This window comes from Pongo pygmaeus, chromosome X (assembly GCF_028885625.2).
Source record: "Pongo pygmaeus isolate AG05252 chromosome X, NHGRI_mPonPyg2-v2.0_pri, whole genome shotgun sequence".
Taxonomy (NCBI): Eukaryota; Metazoa; Chordata; class Mammalia; order Primates; family Hominidae; genus Pongo; species Pongo pygmaeus.
The window spans coordinates 138,167,268-138,187,750 of record NC_072396.2 but is presented as its reverse complement, the minus strand read 5'-3'; the positions used below and the strand labels follow the sequence as shown (position 1 = coordinate 138,187,750).

Here is a 20,483-nt window from a genome sequence, read left to right as displayed (position 1 = left end):
CTTACCCTAAAGGGCTTGAAAGAAATTCCATGGTTCATTTATTCCTCTCTTCTTCCAAACGCAAGTACATTCTCCTTTTTTTAAACACCCAGCTTACTACTGAAAAGGCCCGTAAAAACACATTTCTTCCTGTCTGAGTCTGAATACAGGAACGTCAGTATCAAATACTAAAGACAGTCATTTTGCTACAGTGATAGGCTATATGTCCTGGGGGGTAGTAGAAGTTATTGAACCATTTAAAGAGAGGTAATAGCCTGATTGTACACTTCACCATCAAACCACATATGGAGAATTGTATCCCTTTTTGAACACCACAATTTAAGGAGGGCATTGACAACACTGGAGCATGTCCAAAGGGTGGTGACCAGAATGATAATGGGGCATCTAGATATCTAGAAACCTTGCTATATTAGGACATGTATTAACCCAAATTTATTAAATCTATTTGCCTGCACCACTTATTTTTCTTTATGTTGTAAAAAATTAGAATATTTTCTATTCAATGCCAAAATGTTCATGATAGCTCTGATTTTACATCGTTTGTTCAAATTTTTCCTGGATATAACCCTTGATTTCTTCCCAGGAAAGAGGCAGAGGGAAACCTCCCCTAGTTGAAGTGTACATTATTATCTGACCAAAACAATCAATGAGCTGAACTTCTTTGCAGTAATTCTAGCCCTTGATTTCATTTCATGAAATCTCAAGTTGCCAAGAAAAACTGAACATTGCTTTTCGCCTAGTGTTGGTTTCTGTGAGCCTTTAGTTGACCAGTTATGGCTTGGTTTGTTGTCCTGTGATACAGAAGTAAGTGGGTTGGGCAAAGCCCAGAGACGTGCTAAGTGGATTCTGAGCTGTGGAAGTTGGAGCAGGGAGCACATATGAGCTTGAGGTTCAAAGTAAACCCCTAGCCCTTTTCCCCTGCAACATGCATTGTGATTATTCTTTCTGCAGAAGAGTTCATGATCTTTTATAATTTTCTTTTTCCATTGATTTAGGAGTGCTAGTAACAGAAACTTTTAAAAATGTTATGACAGTACAGTCAATGGAATCTTGCTGTTGTACATCTTGCACATTGGAGAATGAATGCACTGTACTTGAGATAAAGCTTGCCTTGTATAGAATTCATTTTAGGGATGCTTGGATGATTGAGATCTACAGGAGTGGCATATCCACAGCAGTCTTTTCCCTTCTCTTCATTCTGCACAAAGGCAAAGGTGAAAGGTGTGACTCTGCTTTGTTGGTCTTTGGGTTGCAATTTCTTCTAGTATGTTTCCATTTGAAGATGGGAAGCCAATGGGAAAATAATGAGTTTAAAATAGAACTTTACTTTCTGCAAAGGTTTTTGAGACTATGTGTATTGGCTGTAGGTCGAGGGCAGCAAGAGTGTAACTGTTATGGAAGACACTAGTTTGTGCTGATTGCTTCTACTTTCCTGTGTGACCATGGGAAAATGCTTTAACTCTACTTAGCCTCAATTTTGTTGCATATAAAATGGGAGTTGTAATACCAAACTTAAAAGATTATTGTAAAAAGTAGATGCCATAATATACTTGAGAATATTTTGTAAACTCTAAACCATATAGCTTGTGAATACTTCTGAGAGAAGGATGGTCTATCATTTATCTCCATCTACCCAGCACTTATGTGCCTTTAGCACCTAGCACAGAGCCTGATATATAACAAGTGATTGCTAGCTGAAATTAAAATGAATGAATAGTTTCAAATCTCCAAATTTCTGATGATTTTAACGAATTTGTTGACTGATCCTATGTATTGGGCTAGATAATCTCTTGGCCTCATCCAGCTTTTAGAAAACAAGGATTGAGACTAAAGTAAGCGTGTGGAGTTTGGAGAGTTGTTATAAGATAGAGCAACTTTCTAGGAATTGCTTAATGTTCTAAACAAACAAACAAACAAACAAAAAACCAAATGAACATTCAACAACTTACAGAAAGGCAGATTTTTTTTCCCCAGGGACACACAGCTGCAAAGTAGAAGTAATCAGTGCAAGCTAGTGTCCCTCAGAGACTGTTACACTCTCACTGCCCTCAGTACACATATACTCAAAAGCCTTTTGTAGGAAGTTAAGTTCTGTTTTAAACTCACTATTTTCTCAAGTGAGCTTGGAAGCCCAATAGAACTACACTGGCAGTTGTTCAACATTGCTGGGCATGTCATAAGCCCAAGGGAAGAATCTAGGGAGCATGTTCTACCCTGGGAGGGATCTGGGGCAGATGGTGGTAGCACAACCTAGAGCTCACTTCTGCCACAGATGACTGAAATGTTGGACTAAGTGATCCCAAGGAACTGTTGGAGTATGGTCTCTCTAGTAGTCTAAAAGTGGTAATAATTCGATTTTTCAAGGCTCATGAACTGGCATCATTTGGAGTACATCTGTCATGGACCTTTGCACTTTGGAAGGAAATGGAAGGAAGGACTAAGTTAATTTTAAGTGTCTCAGGAAACTTGGCTATTTTTGTTTTTAAACTCTGCCTTATTTCTTCAAAAGCCTATTGTGGTTGTTTTTCCTTCCCTCATATAAATGTAGAACTCTGATTATTTGAAATAATTTGGGTCTGGGATGTTTCAGTTTGGAGAAAATGAGATGGTGACATTACTACTTTCTCTTTCAAACCAATGACACTGATTGGGCTTTATGCAAAGGGGTTGGGGCAGCAGATGTAATCATGAATTTGTGGTCTCTGTAGAGTAGATAAGGCTTCCAAGCCATGTGGAAGCTGAACTTAGCAAGGAAGCTTAGTAGTTATCCCGCCGGATGTTCAGCTTGCAAATACCAGAGGTGTTGTTTTCAACACCAAATGATAGATAAGTACATGGATTGTTTTTCCACCCAGATACAAATGCATTGGATAAATTCCATTTCCAGTTCTGGCAATCTGTCAGAAAGCTCTCTTTAAAGTTATCAGGAGAAAATCTACCAAAATGATTAAATTCGTGGTAGCTTTTATTCTTGGCTAGGAACTTGCCTCCTCTCCAGGGCTAAACAGGCTTAAATTGTTGTGTGAGTTTATACAATGTATGGTTTGTTGTCAAATATTTATCTCTGTCTAAAAATGAAATGTCCTGAAATACAATTTCTTTTTAACTGAATAAATCAGTGTGAGAAAGAAATAACTTCTCATTTAGCCAATTTTTAATCAATATTTTCATGAAAGGCCGAAATGTTAACCGAATCTTGGCTTTTGTCATTTGAAATATAATTTGTGTGTTTAAGAATTTATGTGCACATCAGAATCTGGACTTCATGTTCAGAAAGGAAAATTGATTTATAGGAGCAAATGACTGCAAGAGTAGAGGCAATGCCAGAAATGAATGAGAGTCAATTATTCAACGCAAATGGGACCTTAATCACCACAGCAATAGAGAAGTCTCAAATTCATTTAGACCCTGGATTTTCATGCTTTAATTTGTACATATTTTTGTGTCTTTTTTTTTTTTTTTTTTTTTTTTACAGAGGCCTTTGAAATTGTTGTTCGCCATGCCAAGAACTACACCAATGCCATGTTCAAGAACAACTACCCAAGCCTGACTCCACAAGCTTTTGAGTTTGTGGGTGAATTTTTCACAGATGTGTCTCTCTACATCTTGGGTTCTGACATCAATGTAGATGACATGGTCAATGAATTGTTTGACAGCCTGTTTCCAGTCATCTATACCCAGCTAATGAACCCAGGCCTGCCTGATTCAGCCTTGGACATCAATGAGTGCCTCCGAGGAGCAAGACGTGACCTGAAAGTATTTGGGAATTTCCCCAAGCTTATTATGACCCAGGTTTCCAAGTCACTGCAAGTCACTAGGATCTTCCTTCAGGCTCTGAATCTTGGAATTGAAGTGATCAACACAACCGATCACCTGAAGTTCAGTAAGGACTGTGGCCGAATGCTCACCAGAATGTGGTACTGCTCTTACTGCCAGGGACTGATGATGGTTAAACCCTGTGGTGGTTACTGCAATGTGGTCATGCAAGGCTGTATGGCAGGTGTGGTGGAGATTGACAAGTACTGGAGAGAATACATTCTGTCCCTTGAAGAACTTGTGAATGGCATGTACAGAATCTATGACATGGAAAACGTACTGCTTGGTCTCTTTTCAACAATCCACGATTCTATCCAGTATGTCCAGAAGAATGCAGGAAAGCTGACCACCACTGTGAGTACCAGTCTACTGTTGTCAGAAGATTTGGGCCTTATTGGGGTGAGGTGGCCAGTAGCAGGTGCTGATGGAGAGAAATGAGAACAAAATTGGAAGGGGGGGAAGGGGTGATGATGGACTGAATGACCTCACAGAGTTAGGCAGCATATTAAGACCACAGGCTATGGAATCGTAAAGCCTGGCTCCACCCACTTCCTTACCGTGAGACGTTGGGAAGTCATTTTATCTTTATGAGTTCATTTTTCTGATTCATGAAATAGAAATAAAAAGAATATCGTCTTCATAGGGAATGACATTTGTTAAAGCACTTAGCACGTATCTGGTACGCGGTAAGTCTTCTATAAATGTTGGCTATTATTAGCACTATTGTCAGTTATCATAATCCTCATTATTGATACACAATAGATGACAAGCCTGTGAAGTGGGAGCTATTATCTTCATTTTATAAATGAGGAAACTGAAGCTTAGTGAAATTGCAACTTGCCTAAGAGCACCCACCCAAAGTTAGTGGAAGAGCCATGCTTCAGAAATTGACCAGGTCTCCCTTTAATTTGGTTATCACCAATTTTTCTGATTCTAATTTCCTCTTGGTGTTTTCAATCATGTATATCACATTAGCATTTTGAGTAGTGACTTCAAACACAAAAGACCCAGCTAGAGTTCACTAATTAAACCTCACAAGCACATAAGCAAGGCAAACAATCCATGTTCTCCAGTGGTTTTGTTTATAGCCTTGATTATATCAGTCTAAGCCTGAGGAAATTTGTGATGGTGGAAGGGAAGTTCTGTGAGTGAGGCAGCAGTTTGCTTGGTTTCAGTCAGGTATTGTTAGTAACGGAATCACGGGAGACACCAACTTCCAATATATAGCAGAACATGTAGCCAAGAGTTGCCAGTCAGTTCCCTTAAGGTAGTATCTGATTCCTGAATGCTGCCAGCTTTGTAGAAGGAGGTGGCAGAATAGTATATTACACTACCATTGTTGAGCTTCCACTACATCTCAAGTGCTATGCTGGCTAGTTTACATAATATCATTTCATAGTAACCCATGAAATCAGTCCTAATAAACCTAAAAGCTGGGTTATGTTTTATTTTTCTGTTTTAGAAATATTCTATTTCTGCTTTCTGCTGATTATTTTTCACTGATATACAATACATGTACATATTTTCAGGGGACATGTGATAGTTTAATACATTCATATAATTTGTAAAGGTCAAATCAATATAATTGGGATATCCATCACCTAAATATTTGTCTTTATGCTAGAAACATTCAAATTCTTCTTTTCTAGCTACTTCGAAATATATGTGGCCAGGTGCTGTGGCTTATGCCTGTAATCCCAACACTTTGGGAGGCCTAGGCGGGAGGATTGTTTGAGGCTGGGAGTTCAAGACCGGTCTGGGCAACATACAGACCTCATCTCTACCAAAATATAAATAAATACATACATACATACATACATACATACATACATACATACATACAAAAAATTAGCCAGGTGTGGTGGCATGCTACTGGGGAGACTGAAGTGGGAGGATCAACGCTACAGTGAGCCATGATCACGCCACTGCACCCCAGCCTGGGCGAAAGAGTGAGACCCTGTCTCAAAAGAAAAAAAAAAAAAGAGAGAGAGAGAGAAAGAAATATATGATAGATTACTATACACTATAGACACTCTACTGATCTATCAAACACTGAGTCTTATTTCTTCCTCAAAGCTAGTTAAGTCAGAGGAGCTGGGATTCAAACCCAGACTTTGTTGGCTTGGTTGATACACACCCTTAGCGTGTATACAGCACAACTGCTGTGCAGTCTGAACCATTGCTTATCCAAAATGTGGAGGGTGGATTAGGCTATTTCAGCTTGTCTTTAAACTCCAGGGGTAATTAGTTTCTTTGGTGAATTAAACTAGGAAAGAGGACAAAAATGATGCAACCCTCAGCATGGCTACTTATGGAGTTGCTGTAATTGCCCCATTCACAATGTTAGTCATTTAAAACACATTTCCTGTGAAAATATTTTATAGTAAAATGAACAAAAATGTCCTATCTAATTACGGTGTTCTTCAGTGGCTAATTATTCCCTTGACTGCTTCACAATTCGAGGCCAGATTCTGGGGCCTTCTGCAAAAGTAAATTTTACAAAACTAGAAAAAGTAAATGCATTCATATGTTCATTCACCTAATACTGATTGAGAGCCCACTGTGTGTAAGACACGAAGAAAGCATGCCAGGGGCGTGGAAATGCTTTCAGTAAGAGGAAAATAAAGAGACAACATTAAAGACAGGGTGTAGGAGTGTTTAAAGGTTGCCTCTGATATCTCTGATATTGGTCATTTCACAGCAACACAATTGATCTCGAAAACAAGTATCCTCCTGTGGTGCTTTTATTTATTTATTTATTTATTTATTTATTTATTTATTTTTGAGACAGAGTCTCGCTCTGTCGCCCAGGCTGGAGTGCAGTGGCGTAATCTCGGCTCACTGCAACCTCCGCCTCCTACTTCTAAGCGATTCTCCTGCCTCAGCCTCCCGAGAAGCTGGGATTACAGGCGCACGCCACCATGCCTGGCTAATTCTATATTTTTAGTAGAGACGGGATTTCACCACATTGGCCACGCTAGTCTCGAACTCCTGACCTCAGGTGATCCACCCACCTAGGCCGCCCAAAGTGCTGGGATTACAGGCATGAGCCACTACGCCTGGCCATGTGGTGCTTTTAAACACATGAAATAATGAGATGAGGAACTTGTAAAGAATTAAGTGCACTGTTTTGATCAGGCACTAGACATGAAGGTTCATTTAGGAAACATTTATTAAACATCTGCTTTGTGTATGGCACTTTGCTAGGTGCTGGATATTCAAAACTACCCAAGACATAGTTCTTAAGTCTTGAAAAGGTCACAGTTTAGTTGGTAGACAGACGTGTAACTGAATACATTTCACCATAGTGAACATTTCACCATAATGTGAATGTTGAAAGGGCTGTGAGAGATTAGCTAGTCCAATCCCATTGATTTACAAAGGAAGAAATAAAGTTCAGGGAGGCTTACCCAAAGTTATATAATTAATGGAGGAGCCAGAAGTAGAATCCAAGGTCTTCTGCTGCTACAATCTAATACTTTCTCCATCATACCAGTCTGTCCCCGCTTAGACCCCTCTAGACTTTTACTCTAAGAGCTCCACTAGGATTTTGCAAACACATAGTGAACCTAAATTGGATAGCAATTTCTGGCGGCCAATCCTGCTACATTTTAGGTGCATGCACATGCATGCAGGGGGAGTGCATTTCATGTCATTATCATTCAGGAAGAAAGGCTTTGGCTGTCAAGAGGTGCTCAGTGATGCAGGCCCTTTCTGTTTTGGCCATTAAGGGCCTGATTGCTCCCAGCTCCCAGCTGGTTATGAAAGTGTGAATTCTGCCATCCCCAGGGAATGCCTGAACTAAACCAGAAAACATATGTAAACTCTGCCTTGTTCATGTTTTATGATCACCAACTCTAAGTAATATGTACCAAATGGTGGGGGTAGGGCAATCACTGGCCAGGTGTGATCCAACCCATACTCAGTACGGGTCAAAAAGGGACTGGGCGTATATGAGGGCGAGGGGAAGTCGGAGCTGCAGAACTCTATTCACATTAACAAACCCACAGAATGCCCCAAAGCAAAAGCTGGTTTAAAACTAAAGCTTTAATGAGATTCTCCAGTAGCACCCTTACCTTCCTGTTGCGATAAAATGTAAAACCCTGCCATTCAGTCCTGCTTGAGGTTCAGTTGTGGTGAGAGACTTCTTTAAAAATATCCTCTTCCTGAGCTCTGCTGGGATATCCTTTCAAGCTGGCTTTAAGCCATGACATAAGGTCTGCCACACAGAGACTTTGCCTAGTTGTTTTTGTGCCTGTCATCTACCCAGATTATGAAGATTGTTTTGGTCTTCTAAGTGAGTGTGGTACTGTTCGTTTTTTTAAGTGTGGCTTGTTGGTGCTTTAGTTTTCTCTAGCATAGTTCTCAATACTTCAGACTACCAAGTGAAGGCAGGCAGAAAAATACTGGGGTGTTGTCGCTGGCAGCACCACTGGAGGTGGTAAAGGATCCTGTTCTCAAACTCGGCTCATCATCACAATCGCCTGGGTTACTTGTTAGACACATTCCTGGAGTCCACCCCTGCAGAGATTCTAATACCAAAGGTGTGTGAAGAGATTAGATGATTTTGTTTCGTTTTGTTCTCTTTTGTTTTTTGAGACAGGGTCTCACTCTGTCACCCAGGCTGGAGTGCAGTGGCTTGATCTTGGCTCACTGCAACCTCCGCCTCCTGGGCCCAGGCGATTCTCATGCCTCTGCCTCCCGAGTAGCTAGGATTACAGGCGTGTGCCATAACACCTGGCTAATTTTTTGTATCTTTTGTAGAGACGGGGTTTCGCTATGTTGGCCAGGCTGGTTTCGAACTCCTGGCCTCAAGCAATCCACCTGCCTCAGCCTCCCAAAGTGCTAGGATTACAGGTATGAGCCACCGTGCCCAAATTATTTTTTATTTAAGAAATGTCCCAGTTGATTCTGATGCTCCCTTGGGAGCAAATCCAGCCACCTCATTTGGAAGGTAAAGAAAATAAGCCCCAGAGGTTGGAAGTGAATGGCCTAAGTTCCACAGGCAATTAGTGGCAAAGCTAGGACCTTGAATTCTTCATCTATAAAATGGGGTTGAGATATGGCGATTAAATGCAATGTTAGGTTCAGGAACATGGCAAGTATTCACTAAGGCCCAGTCCAGTACTCTTTCTTACTACAGTGATCTAAGTGCCAAATGAAAAATGAGTTTTTCTTAAACTTATTTTTAGGTGCCAAGATATCTTAATGTTGTTTTAGTCTAAACGAAGTAAATAAAAATAGTAAGTGTGTGAGAATGTATGTGTGTGAATACATGTGTGGGGGGGAAGAGAGATGGAGGGAGGGGGAAAGAGAAGATTTGTGCTGAAAAGTCCAAGAAAGTATTAATGATGAGACTATAAATAGATCTGTTTTGCAAACTGAGATAAATATCTATACAAACTAGGATAAATATCTTGGCCCCAAGTGAGAATTGAATAGATCTTTAACAGTATTTGGGTGAAAGTATCACTATTAAATTTATCAGTGCATTATTGAATTCCACATCTTATACCTTAAAGCAACTACAAATATGTACCATTTTGCAATACATATATTTTCAGTGTTGTTACGCCCAAACTGCTGAATGCCACAGCTTCTTTTTGAAATATAACTGTTTTTATCCTGAAAACCATTTTGATTGCTGTTACTACCATATACCTATGTGTGGACTATATGCATAGCCATTGCCCATTTCATGTATAATTCATCCATTTACTAAATGATTAATAATTAGCATGTTGGATGTTTATCCCTCTCCTGGAAACGTTCCCAAAACTTTCTGTAATTTTGTTTACTTCCTTTAATCCCCAAAGTAACTACTCACATGTCTTCACATGGCGGTTTGCACTTTTATTTTTCCACTTGGTTTGCACTTTTATTTTTCCACTTGTACACACATACATACTTTCTTTATTGATTCATCTCAGCATTTCCCAGAGTTAGTGCTTCCTCTCCCACAATTTCATTACCTTGGCTTGTTCTGTGCTTCCTTGAATATTGTGTAGAATTGCAACCTTTTCTACCACCATTACTTCTCCCTTTCTTTTTTTGTTGTGATATTCGTTTTAGCACTATCTGAAATAGGATTCGTTGCAGGAAGCATTTATTGAGCATCTAATAATGGAAGCACTATGATAGCCACTGGGGATCAGAGGGAGTAGCTGGAAAGATGCACATGACTCTGTTGTGTTGCCCTCAGCAGTCACTTGGCTAGTAGGTGGCAGAACTAGTATTCAAAGCTGAACCTGTCTGACTCCAAAGCTCATGCTCTTAACCATTACTCTATATTGCTCTCTCAAGTAGTTTCATTCTCTTCGGCAGAATCTTTATTCCCCAAACACAGACTAAGTAGGTTTTTATTATATTATTTAATATCCTGTATTACTCCCTACTGTTTTTCCAGCTGCACAATCAGTTTTTGAATTCATTCTCCCTCCTTGGAGACTTTTGCTCTAGTATTTCCCAATGAAGTACTAAAAGGCATGAGATTTACATCTTCCTAACGCTTAAAGGAACAGAGTAGTTTCATGGAAAAGAAGGAATGTTTGTGCAGGTGATGGAAGGTCCAGTCACACAGTCAGATGACTTGGCCTAGAATCTATGTGAGCAATGCCGGTGGTGAGAAAGAGGTTCTCTTCCACTTGCGAAGTTGGAAATCTGCCGATTGGACCAACAGATAGTTTTTAATGCATCTGCCTTTGATTCTGGACAGTAGAAGAACATCAGATCTCCAGTATGGAGTGTCCTTGGTATTTAATAATAGTAACATTGCCTACTGAGAACCTAATGTATCCAAATACATCCATTTCCTTTGCTAGGATTTCTGAAGTCAGTATTTATTTTTGTGTGCCAGGAAGCTCTGGGGAAGATTCTCTGTTGATCCTCAATAATAATTAACTCCATCAAACTCTTACATTTTGCTGTCAGTGTGAGTGACTGTAACTCATCAGAATTTCCAAGATTAGCCTTACCTTCCTCTCCACTGTTGAAGGCTGAAGTTATTTCTCAGGTGTCAGAATGTCAGTGTTTTTCTCCTCATGCTATCACTTTGGACTTTCATTTTTCAGTCTCAGATAGAGATACCTTGTCTGAATTCATACAAGCTGTTTTCAGTACCAAGTGATTTGAAAGTGATGAAAAGAAGTAAACGGCTCACTACCTAATTAGTGTCTGCAGGTCAGCATCTAGAACAACAATGGTAAGCAACTTTACTTACACGAGGTTTATTTCTGGAAAGACAAAAACTGTTTACAGGCTGCCATCATTTTTTCATTCACAATCAAAATAGCTTCGGTGATTTCCATGGAGAAAATATATAGTTTTAAAACACACATTACCTATTTATTGCAAGAATACAAATGAAAAAATTGGCACCATGTTTTAGGCAATAAATGTTAACTATGGTAGGTTTCAAGAAGTGGTTACATAAGGGGAGCTTTTTTTTTTAATGTTTCATCCTGAAATTATACATATATTACAGGTCATATTAAGAAATTAGATGGGTTCTTCATAAATCTAGAATTGCTTGCCCTTGCCTTGGCATAATTGCCAGTTGCTTATATGTTCTGAATTTTTAGAGAGAAATTTTATATCCTTTCTGTGGTCAGTGGACTGATGTGGCAGGAACACATCCTCAAAAGCTGTGAAAGGTCTGAGATTTTTACCCTGATTGCAAGCAAACAAGTTAGCCTGCTGTAGTTTCATCGATGTTAGTTAATGACATAAGACTCCTGAGTCAGAGATGAAGGACAGTTTATTGCTTACAGCAATAGCAGCAGCCAGAGTATTAGCATTTGTGCCAGATCCCTGAGTCCCAATTCCCACAGGGTAAGGCAAAGAGAGCTGAATGACTCCTGTACACGTAGTGAGTTGTATTATAGAAGAGAAACTTTGAACTTAGGGAACTCAAATCTTTTATAATAGATGGTAAGCCCACCTGCTGTTTACTCTAAAGGGAAATATCATCTCTATCTTCCAAGGCTGTTGGCTATACAAAGATACTTGAAAAGGATAGTCTGGAACAAAGGGGTAGTCAGTTCGTCTGTTCCTAAGACATGCCAAAGCACAAGAGATCCATGGAGAATTGTCTTCCAACACATGGTCCCCCACCCTTGGATGGCTCCAAGAACCTTTCAAGTTCTCAATGCTTTTGGAGGATCTGGCAAGGAAATTAGAAGTTAGTAAAAGACAATTAGCTCAACCCTGACTGATTGGCCGAAAAGCAGGCCCGTGTGCCACCTGTTGGAGGGTAGCAGAAGGCATATCCAAATACTGAGAACAGTGGCAGTTTTCTCAGCTCTTCAGAGAATACTTTAAAAAGAAAGTATCAAAGAGGCACCTGTTTGTTGCTTCTCATTAGCAGTAAATTCTGCTACTGTGGGCCTCCAGCGACTCCACTGCTCTCTTTCAGTCTCTAAGCTGTCATTTCCTTTCTTGCTCTGTTCAGGCTATAGGGTTGGGAGTTTTGTGTTGCTAAGTGACTTGGCTGAATTAAGTTTTCTCTTTTATTGCACTTCTAGGGTGAAGCATTGTGATGACCACAGAGTGGTAAGCACATGCTTATCCATGCCTGCTGGCAGTGACAGAGGACGGATTCGTCCTCAGAGTATATTCAGAAAGGTCAGAAAGCCAGGGATATTTGCCCAAGTAGGCAGAAGTCCAAGAAGATCTCACCATGGCCTGATATTCTGAGTACTCCTGTGGTCCTGAGACAACAGTGAGGGAGCCAACAATGCCTTTTTTTAAAAAAACTTTAAGTTCTGGGATACACGTGCAGAACATGCAGGTTTGTTACATAGGTATACGTGTGCCATGGTGGTTTGCTGCACCCATCAACCTGTCATCTACATTAGGTATTTCTCCTAATACTATCCCTCCCCAACCCCCCACTCCCCGACAGGCCCCGGTGTGTGATGTTCCCCTCCCTGTGTCCATGTGTTCTCATTGTTCAACTCCTACTTATGAATGAGAACATACGGTGTTTGGTTTTCTGTTCCTGTGTTAGTTTGCTGACAATGATGGTTTCCAGCTTCGTCCATGTCCCTGCAAAGGACATGAACTCATCCTTTTTTATGGCTGCATAGTATTACATGGTGTATATGTGCCACATTTTCTTTATCCAGTCAACATTGATGGGCATTTGGGTTGGTTCCAAGTCTTTGCTATTGTGAACAGTGCTGCAATAAACATACATGTGCATGTGTCTTTATAGTAGAATGATTTATAATCCTTTGGGTATATGCCCAGTAACGGGATTGCTGGGTCAAATGGTATTTCTGGTTCTAGATCCTTGAGGAATCGCCACACTGTCTTCCATGATGGTTGAACTAATTTACACTCCCACCAACGGTGTAAAAGCGTTCCTATTTCTCCACAACCTCTCCAGCATCTGTTGTTTCCTGACTTTTAAATGATCGCCATTCTAACTGACGTGAGATGGTATCTCATTGTGGTTTTGATTTGCAGTTCTTTAATGACCACTGATGATGAGCTTTTTCTCATATGTTTGTTGGCTGCATAAATGTCTTCTTTTGAGAAATGTCTGTTCATATGCTTTGCCCACTTTTTGATGGGTTATTTGTTTTTTTCTTGTAAATTTGTTTAAGTTCCTTGTAGATTCTGGATATTAGCACTTTGTCAGGTGGATAGATTGCAAAAATTTTCTCCCATTCTATAGGTTGCCTGTTCACTCTGATGATAGTTTCTTTTGCTGTGCAGAAGCTCTTTAGTTTAATTAGGTCCCATATGTCAATTTTGTCTTTTGTTGTCATTGCTTTTGGTGTTTTAGTCATGAAGTCTTTGCCCATGCCTATGTCCTGAATGGTATTGCCTAGGTTTTCTTCTAGGATTTTTATGGTTTTAGGTTTTACATTTAAGTCTTTAATCTACCTTGAGTTAATTTTTGTATAAGGTGTAAGGAAGGGATCCAGTTTCAGTTTTCTACATATGGCTAGCCAGCTTTCCCAACACCATTTATTAAATAGGGAATCCTTTCCCCATTGCTTGTTGTTGTCAGGTTTGTCAAAGATCAGATGGTTGTAGATGTGTGGCGTTATTTCTGAGGCCTCTGTTCTGTTCCATTGGTCTGTATATCTGTTTTGGCATCACACTGCCTGACTTCAAAATATACTACAAGGCTACAGTAACCACAATGCCTTTTTAAAATGATGTCAAGTGGCTAGGGAATCAGAGTACAGTGAAAGTAGCCTCCTACCTTGTGGGGGCATAAAAGCCCCTGGATACTTGCTCCCTTCATTAGAAAAGCTGAAATGCCACACAAAACAGAGTCATATACACTGTGATTTCCCTATGATTCAATTTCCCCCACTTGGAGCAAGGTTCCTCTTGGCGAGTGTAGTTCTGCATTATCCACTCACAATGACACCACAAGTAACCTTGGCTCACTGACCTCTTATGCCCATGCATTTTGCTGTCTTGCTCAGGTATCTGGCAGAAAAATGTTTTCTAACTTGACTGTTTCTTAAAAGGACCATTCCTCCTGCCCCTACCTTAAAAATGGAAAACATATTTGAATATCACAGAAGCATTTTTTAATGAAGTTGCACTGTCCTATAGTAATTTCCTCAAGGGAGGGGGCAATTTTAATACTTGCTGTAATAAAGAATTTTACAAAAGGCAAAGATAAGGGAATTCTGAGCAGATGTCTTCCAGCATGTTGCAGCCTTTGGAAGATAAAATACAAATTTCATCATTACCAGCAGCCACAATTTTCTGAGTGCTGAGTGCTGAGCACTGTTCTAGGTCTTACAGTTTACCTTTCCCTTCCTTGTCGGGGGGACTGTTAATGGGGTAAAACAAATAGCCTTTGTTTTGGTGAAATTACAGATTTCTTAATGTCCTTTTAAAATGCCCCTTTGGGAAGTACATAATCCAGCAAGGCTGCTTTCTTATTTCATATGGGGGGTGAGGGGGGAGGGTTGTTGCTGCCTCCTTATTACCCAATTCAAATTCATTCTGAAGAATATTCAGAAAATGAATTAATTTTTCCCTTTTTCATTCCACTCAGAATGCCTCAAACAGATAAAGTAGGAAGCAGAGTCATTATATTTGGGTGCTGTCTATTATCATTTACTGACTGAGAGTCTATCTAAGCTTTTCTGCTTTTTGCAGATAATTAATTTTGTTCCTAAATGTAGGGAAGAGTGATTGTAATCAGTGTGTTTGTACTTTCAGCCACAAATAGAGCCCATCAAAGATATGCAGTACAAATAAACCTCATAAAATATGCAGCCCAAGTACTGCTCAAAGTTAATGTTCTTTTTTTTCCAAAGAAAAAATTTTATACACATTATATGATTTTTAAAAGTCATTCTTGGTATTTTCATATAGTTAATAGATGGGCCCCTCTTTTTCAAACTCAAACCTATGCTGTGAATTATTTTTTATCATTAAATCTCATGTAGTGGAGCTGAAGGAGACTGATTTGGCTTAGAAATCATCTCAGCAACATATACACGTTACTGAATTCTGGGTGTGGGTTTCTCTTATGCTTCCAGAAAATAATGAATCATCAGATCTAAGTTACAGGCTCAGTTTCATGGATGAAACCCCACACTAAGAGCATGGTGTTTGTGAATGAGTTCCTCTGAACTCTTTTGGAAAGCTTTTGCCCTTCTATCCCAGCTGCCTGTCCCCAACCTCTGGCCAATGCCTACACTAAGCCCATCCCTTTTCCTTCTGCTTCAGATTTGTACCTTGCTCTGTTCTATTCATTCAAACTCTGTACTTTATTTAGAGTAGTGATGTGTGATTATGGTTTGGTCATCACAGGAAGCCCATTTCTGCTTCTATTAGTTCTCTAATGCATTCCTTCTCATGAGAAGCAAACTTCGTTAGCAAAGTTATCGCTAGAAAACTCTTAAAAAGGATTATCAGAAAATGTAGATCTCAGTCACTGTGCTGCAGTTGTAGGGAGAAATATTTAAGTGTATGTGGGACCTTATGAAATTACCTGCTATACATTGTAAGTTATAAAGAACATTCATTGAGAGTTTTGATACAGCATCTTTGCCTTGTGCTGCCACAGGCAAGTGGCTGCGAAAAGCAACTTCTTAGTGTCTGTTCCTTAATCTATACAACGAGGAAGATGATGACAAGAGTGATTATTTAGTAAGCACTTGCTATGTGCCTCACACAATTCTAAGCTCTTTACATGGATCAACTCATTTAATGTTTACAATACTAATGAGACGGGGATTATCATTACCATTTTCCTAGTTAAAGAACTGAGACAGAGACTTGGAAGCAGGTGCCAGCAAAAAGGCAGCTTCAGCTAATTGCTCTCTACTGCAGCAACTTTTGAGGTGCATCTCTTGCCCAGGGCCAGACCCAGTCTTAGAATATATGGGCGTGGCTTGGCCTTGTGTGCAGATGGATATAAGCTGACTCAGTTGTCTGGAATGAGGCAGGGTGGGGAGCCAGAAGTTATTAAGGGTCTTTCATTCTTGCCTACTCTTTCAGTTACTATTCATCCTGTTTTCTACGTGTGGCCTTGAGAATTGCATGGAAACTTCCAATGGGCTTAGCTTTTCTTCCCTGCTTTTCTTCATATTTGTATTAATTGATCTTAATTAAAGTTTTCTTTCTTTTTTTTTTGGCTTAAACAACAGAAATTTATTTTCCCACAAATCCGGGGGTTAAAAGTCGAAGATCAAGGTTCTGGCAGATTCAGTCTCTGGCAAGGGCTTTCTTCTTGGCTTGCAGATGGCTGCCATCTCATTCTGTCTTAACATGGCTTTCCCTTGGTGCATGTGCACCCTGTGGGGAAAGAGGAGGACATAGAGAGAGACAGAGAGAGAGAGCATAACCTCTCTGGTATCACTTCTTATGAAGACACTAATCCTATTTGATCAGGGCCCCACACTTATTCAGAGATGAGGCCTCTTATGAAGTGATTAAGATTAAATGAACTAACTAAATTTTTCTAAATTTGCTTGGAGCTCAGTCCTCCCCCAGAATCAGGGCCTATTTCATTTACCCTTTTAAAAAAAAAAAAAAAAAAAAAAAAAAAAAAAAACCAAAAAAAAAACCCACACATTCATTCTTGATGAGCTTTTTGAAAAAATACTTTAAAAAGTATTTTAAAAAGTATTTTAAAGTATTTTAAAAGTATTTAAAAAATACTTTAAAAGATATAGGGCATCTACATTTTCTCTCTTTCAGATCAGAAATCCAAAGAATTGTGAAATACCAAGCTCTGTGTCTTTCTTATTCTGTTTTAAACCCTGTAATGATCTCTTTCCATACATGGAAGGGGTTCCCTGTTAACTAAGTTTCTGATTTACTCAACTGCTCATTCCTCTTAACAAATTATTAATGCAAAATGAATGAGTTTCTTGACTGTAGCAACCTGCTAGCATATTTTTTTAAAAAATTGTGAACCCTTTACATAATCTTTGAACGGTTTCTTCACAAGTTTTCTAAATATAAAGTATTCTAGACAAAAAAGCAGGGAACTAAACTAATGTCCTTACTCTGATTAAAAATAAAGCAATAATTGTGACAAATTGGTATAATCAGACTTGACAGATAGAAGCTATAGAATTCATGTTAGATTTCTATCAGTCTGAAAAGGATATTAACAATTCCCAGATCATAGAGAGTGAAAGAATACACACTGGTGGAAACATTTTCCTCACACATCTGTGTTTATCAAGTTTTAAAGTCTGTTTCCTCCCCTACCATTTCTCCTGAATCTGTAATACATTGATTTAAAAACAATTAATGCATGACTCAAACTGCTCTGCTCTGAAATGTCCCATTCAGAATTGTCTCAGTTCTGGTTAGCATCGACCGAAAACTCTATGAGATACCAGGAATAATAAATTACAACAAACATTCATTTTTAATGGCACCATAGAGATTTTTAAGAGCAAACCGTTCTAGATGGAAAGCTGAGTCAATACCCTGCACAGGAATGGATCGGCTTGGCATTGCAAGGAGCAGAGGAAGAAAAAGTTGTGTGATGCAGTGAAAAGAACATGGGCTTCAGGAGTTAAAATGTGACTTTCTCTCTCTGTCTTTTTTAATGTATTGAGACAAAGTCTCACTCTGCAGCCCAGGCTGGAGTGTAGTGGCGCCGTCTCGGCTCACTGCAACCTCTTCCTCCTGGGCTCAAGTGATCCTCCCACCTCACCCCTTGCCCCACGCCATAAGTGGGACTACAGGTGTGCACCACCATGCCTGGCTAATTTTTTTTTTTTTTAGTAGAGATAGGGTCTTGCTATGTTGCCCAGGCTGGTCTCGAACTCCTGGGCTCAAGTGATCCTCCCACCTCAGCCTCCCAAAGTGCTGGGATTACAGGTATGAGCCACTGCATCTGGCCAGACTGTGAATTTCTATTCAGCCGTTCTTTTTCTTAGTGACCTGAACATGTAGTATAATCTCTGAGCCTTGATTGCTTCAACTATAGAATGGGGATAAAAATACCAGCCTCGCAGAACTACTATGAAAATTTGTAACAATGCCTACCACATTGCAGCACTATAAAATCTGACATGTAACATGATCTATTTAATCTGCTGTGAGGCAAAATAGCCTTTTCTTCCTAGGCCTTCTCTCACATGGAGGCACTCATCTTTGGGGTACTCTCATTAGTAGCACCATTGTTGATAAATATTTACCTGACTCCTGCGACAAAGGCCCTATGTCAGGAGCTGCCAACACAAATACACTAATATCCCCATGTCCACAGAAAGATACGTTCCAAGACATCCAGTGGATGCCTGACTCCCAGTGGATGCCTGAAACCACAGATAGTTCCAAACCCTATATACCCTGTGGGGTTTTTTTCCCTATACATACATACCTGTGATCAAGCTTATTATAAATTAGGCACACTAAGAGAGTAATGACAATAACTAATGATGATAAATAGGACAACTCCACCCTTTCCTACTGAAGTTCCTGCTAGTCTTGGCATTCAGAAATTGCTGTGTCTCTGAACAAGTTTATTAAGCATGTATGGCTGTAGTCCTCTGCTTCTATTTGCCCAACCTTTGCCACTAATAACCAGGAGAATCAATCATATCCCCCAGATGTTCGGATAGATTGATTCACAGCCAAGCAGACCAAGTCGAACACACAAGTTTTGTAACTACTCACAGTGGTCTTCACAGAAGACTCATGAATAAAGGGCAGTGTGATATATCTGGATTCCCTATGGGGATTTTTAGCATTCATCTTCTTTTGCTTGGATTTAGTGCTGAAATCCCTGGGAATAGAGGGAAGACTCAAGCTGTGTTTATGGCTCCTTTGTTTTGGAGTGTGAATTGTGCAGTATAATGCTAAATTGCCTTTGCTGGGTACCACTGTTAAATGATGATTAAATTTAGGTTGGGTATAAAAATGAATAGATGTCTATTACAAATCTTTGGGATAATTTAATGATATCTCCTTGTTTTAGATATTTTCCTTTTATTGGGTCCTTAAATTTACTTGTCTGTTCTTATCTATCCTGCCTACTGAGTCTTTTCTCTTTTATAATGAATTACAACTACCTTTCTGATTCTTGGGACTACGGGTTATCACTGTTTCTTTGATGGAAGGAAAGGGAGAAAGCAATGACAGTGGGAGTGAAGGGAGTTTAACAGGAGTACAAGGAAGATGAAAGGTGTATCAGAGGCCTGGTACAATGGCTCACGCCTGTAATCCCAGCACTTTGGGAGGCTGAGGCAGGAGGATCCCTTGAGCCCAGGAGTTTGAGACCAGTGGCAACATAGCGAGACCTTGTCTCTACAAATAACAAAAAATAGCTGGTGTTCTGGTGCATGCCTGTGGTCCCAGCTACTCGGGAGCCTGAGGTGGGAGGATTGCTTGAGCCTGGGAGGTTGAGACTGCAGTGAACTGTGATCACACCACTGTACTCCAGCCTGGGCAACAGAGGGAGACCCTGTCTGAAAAAAACAAAAAGTGAATCAGATCATTTTGAAAATGATTTTTTTTCCAGACATATGTCTTCTGCAGTATTTACTTAATATTATCATTGCCCCACTCATGCTGCCACAATACAAATGTCACAAATTCTAGATTTTAAAAATATAGAAAAACATTATGTCTCAACTATGATATATTTGCCATTTTCTTAAATCAAACAGCAGTTTTAGTACACGTAATGGGTATTTAATTTTTCTCTTCAATCAATAAATCAGGCTAAAGGGGTGTGGAGTTCATCCTTGGGAGAGTGAGGAGCCCTTGAGACCATATGGAATGTGGATCTCCATGTACAAAATCAGAAGTATAAGAAAGAGTGCTCTTTTATTTATGTTTTTGCCCTTCTTTTTTCATTTGTTTGCTAATAGGCTTTCTTTTTTACAGTGCTTTCAGGTTTATAGCAAAATTGAGCAGAAATTACAGAGCGTTCGTTTATACCTCTTACCTCCTCCACACACACACCCTCCCTCACTAGCAACATCCCTCACCAGAGTGGTACATTTGTTACAATGGATGGACCTACATTGACACATCATTATCACCCAACGCCTGTCATTTACATTAGGTTTCACTCTTGGTGTGGTACATTATTTGGGTTCTGACAAATGTATAATGGCATGTATCCACCATTCTAGTATCATGCAGAATTGGTTCACTGTTATAAAAATGTTCTGTGCTTCACCTGTTCATCCCTCCCTCTCCACTAACCTCTG

At 39.7% G+C, this 20,483-nt stretch overlaps 1 protein-coding gene across 1 annotated transcript in view; it reads left to right on the top strand.

Moving 5' to 3' along the window:
* GPC3 (glypican 3) overlaps nucleotides 1-20,483 on the top strand; it is a 463,650-nt gene that overhangs the window by 235,193 nt on the left and 207,974 nt on the right. Inside the window, exon 3 of the mRNA XM_054471390.2 lies at nucleotides 3,476-4,170. Within this exon, the coding sequence (XP_054327365.1) occupies nucleotides 3,476-4,170 (695 nt within the window). The remainder of the gene's footprint in view (nucleotides 1-3,475; nucleotides 4,171-20,483) is intronic.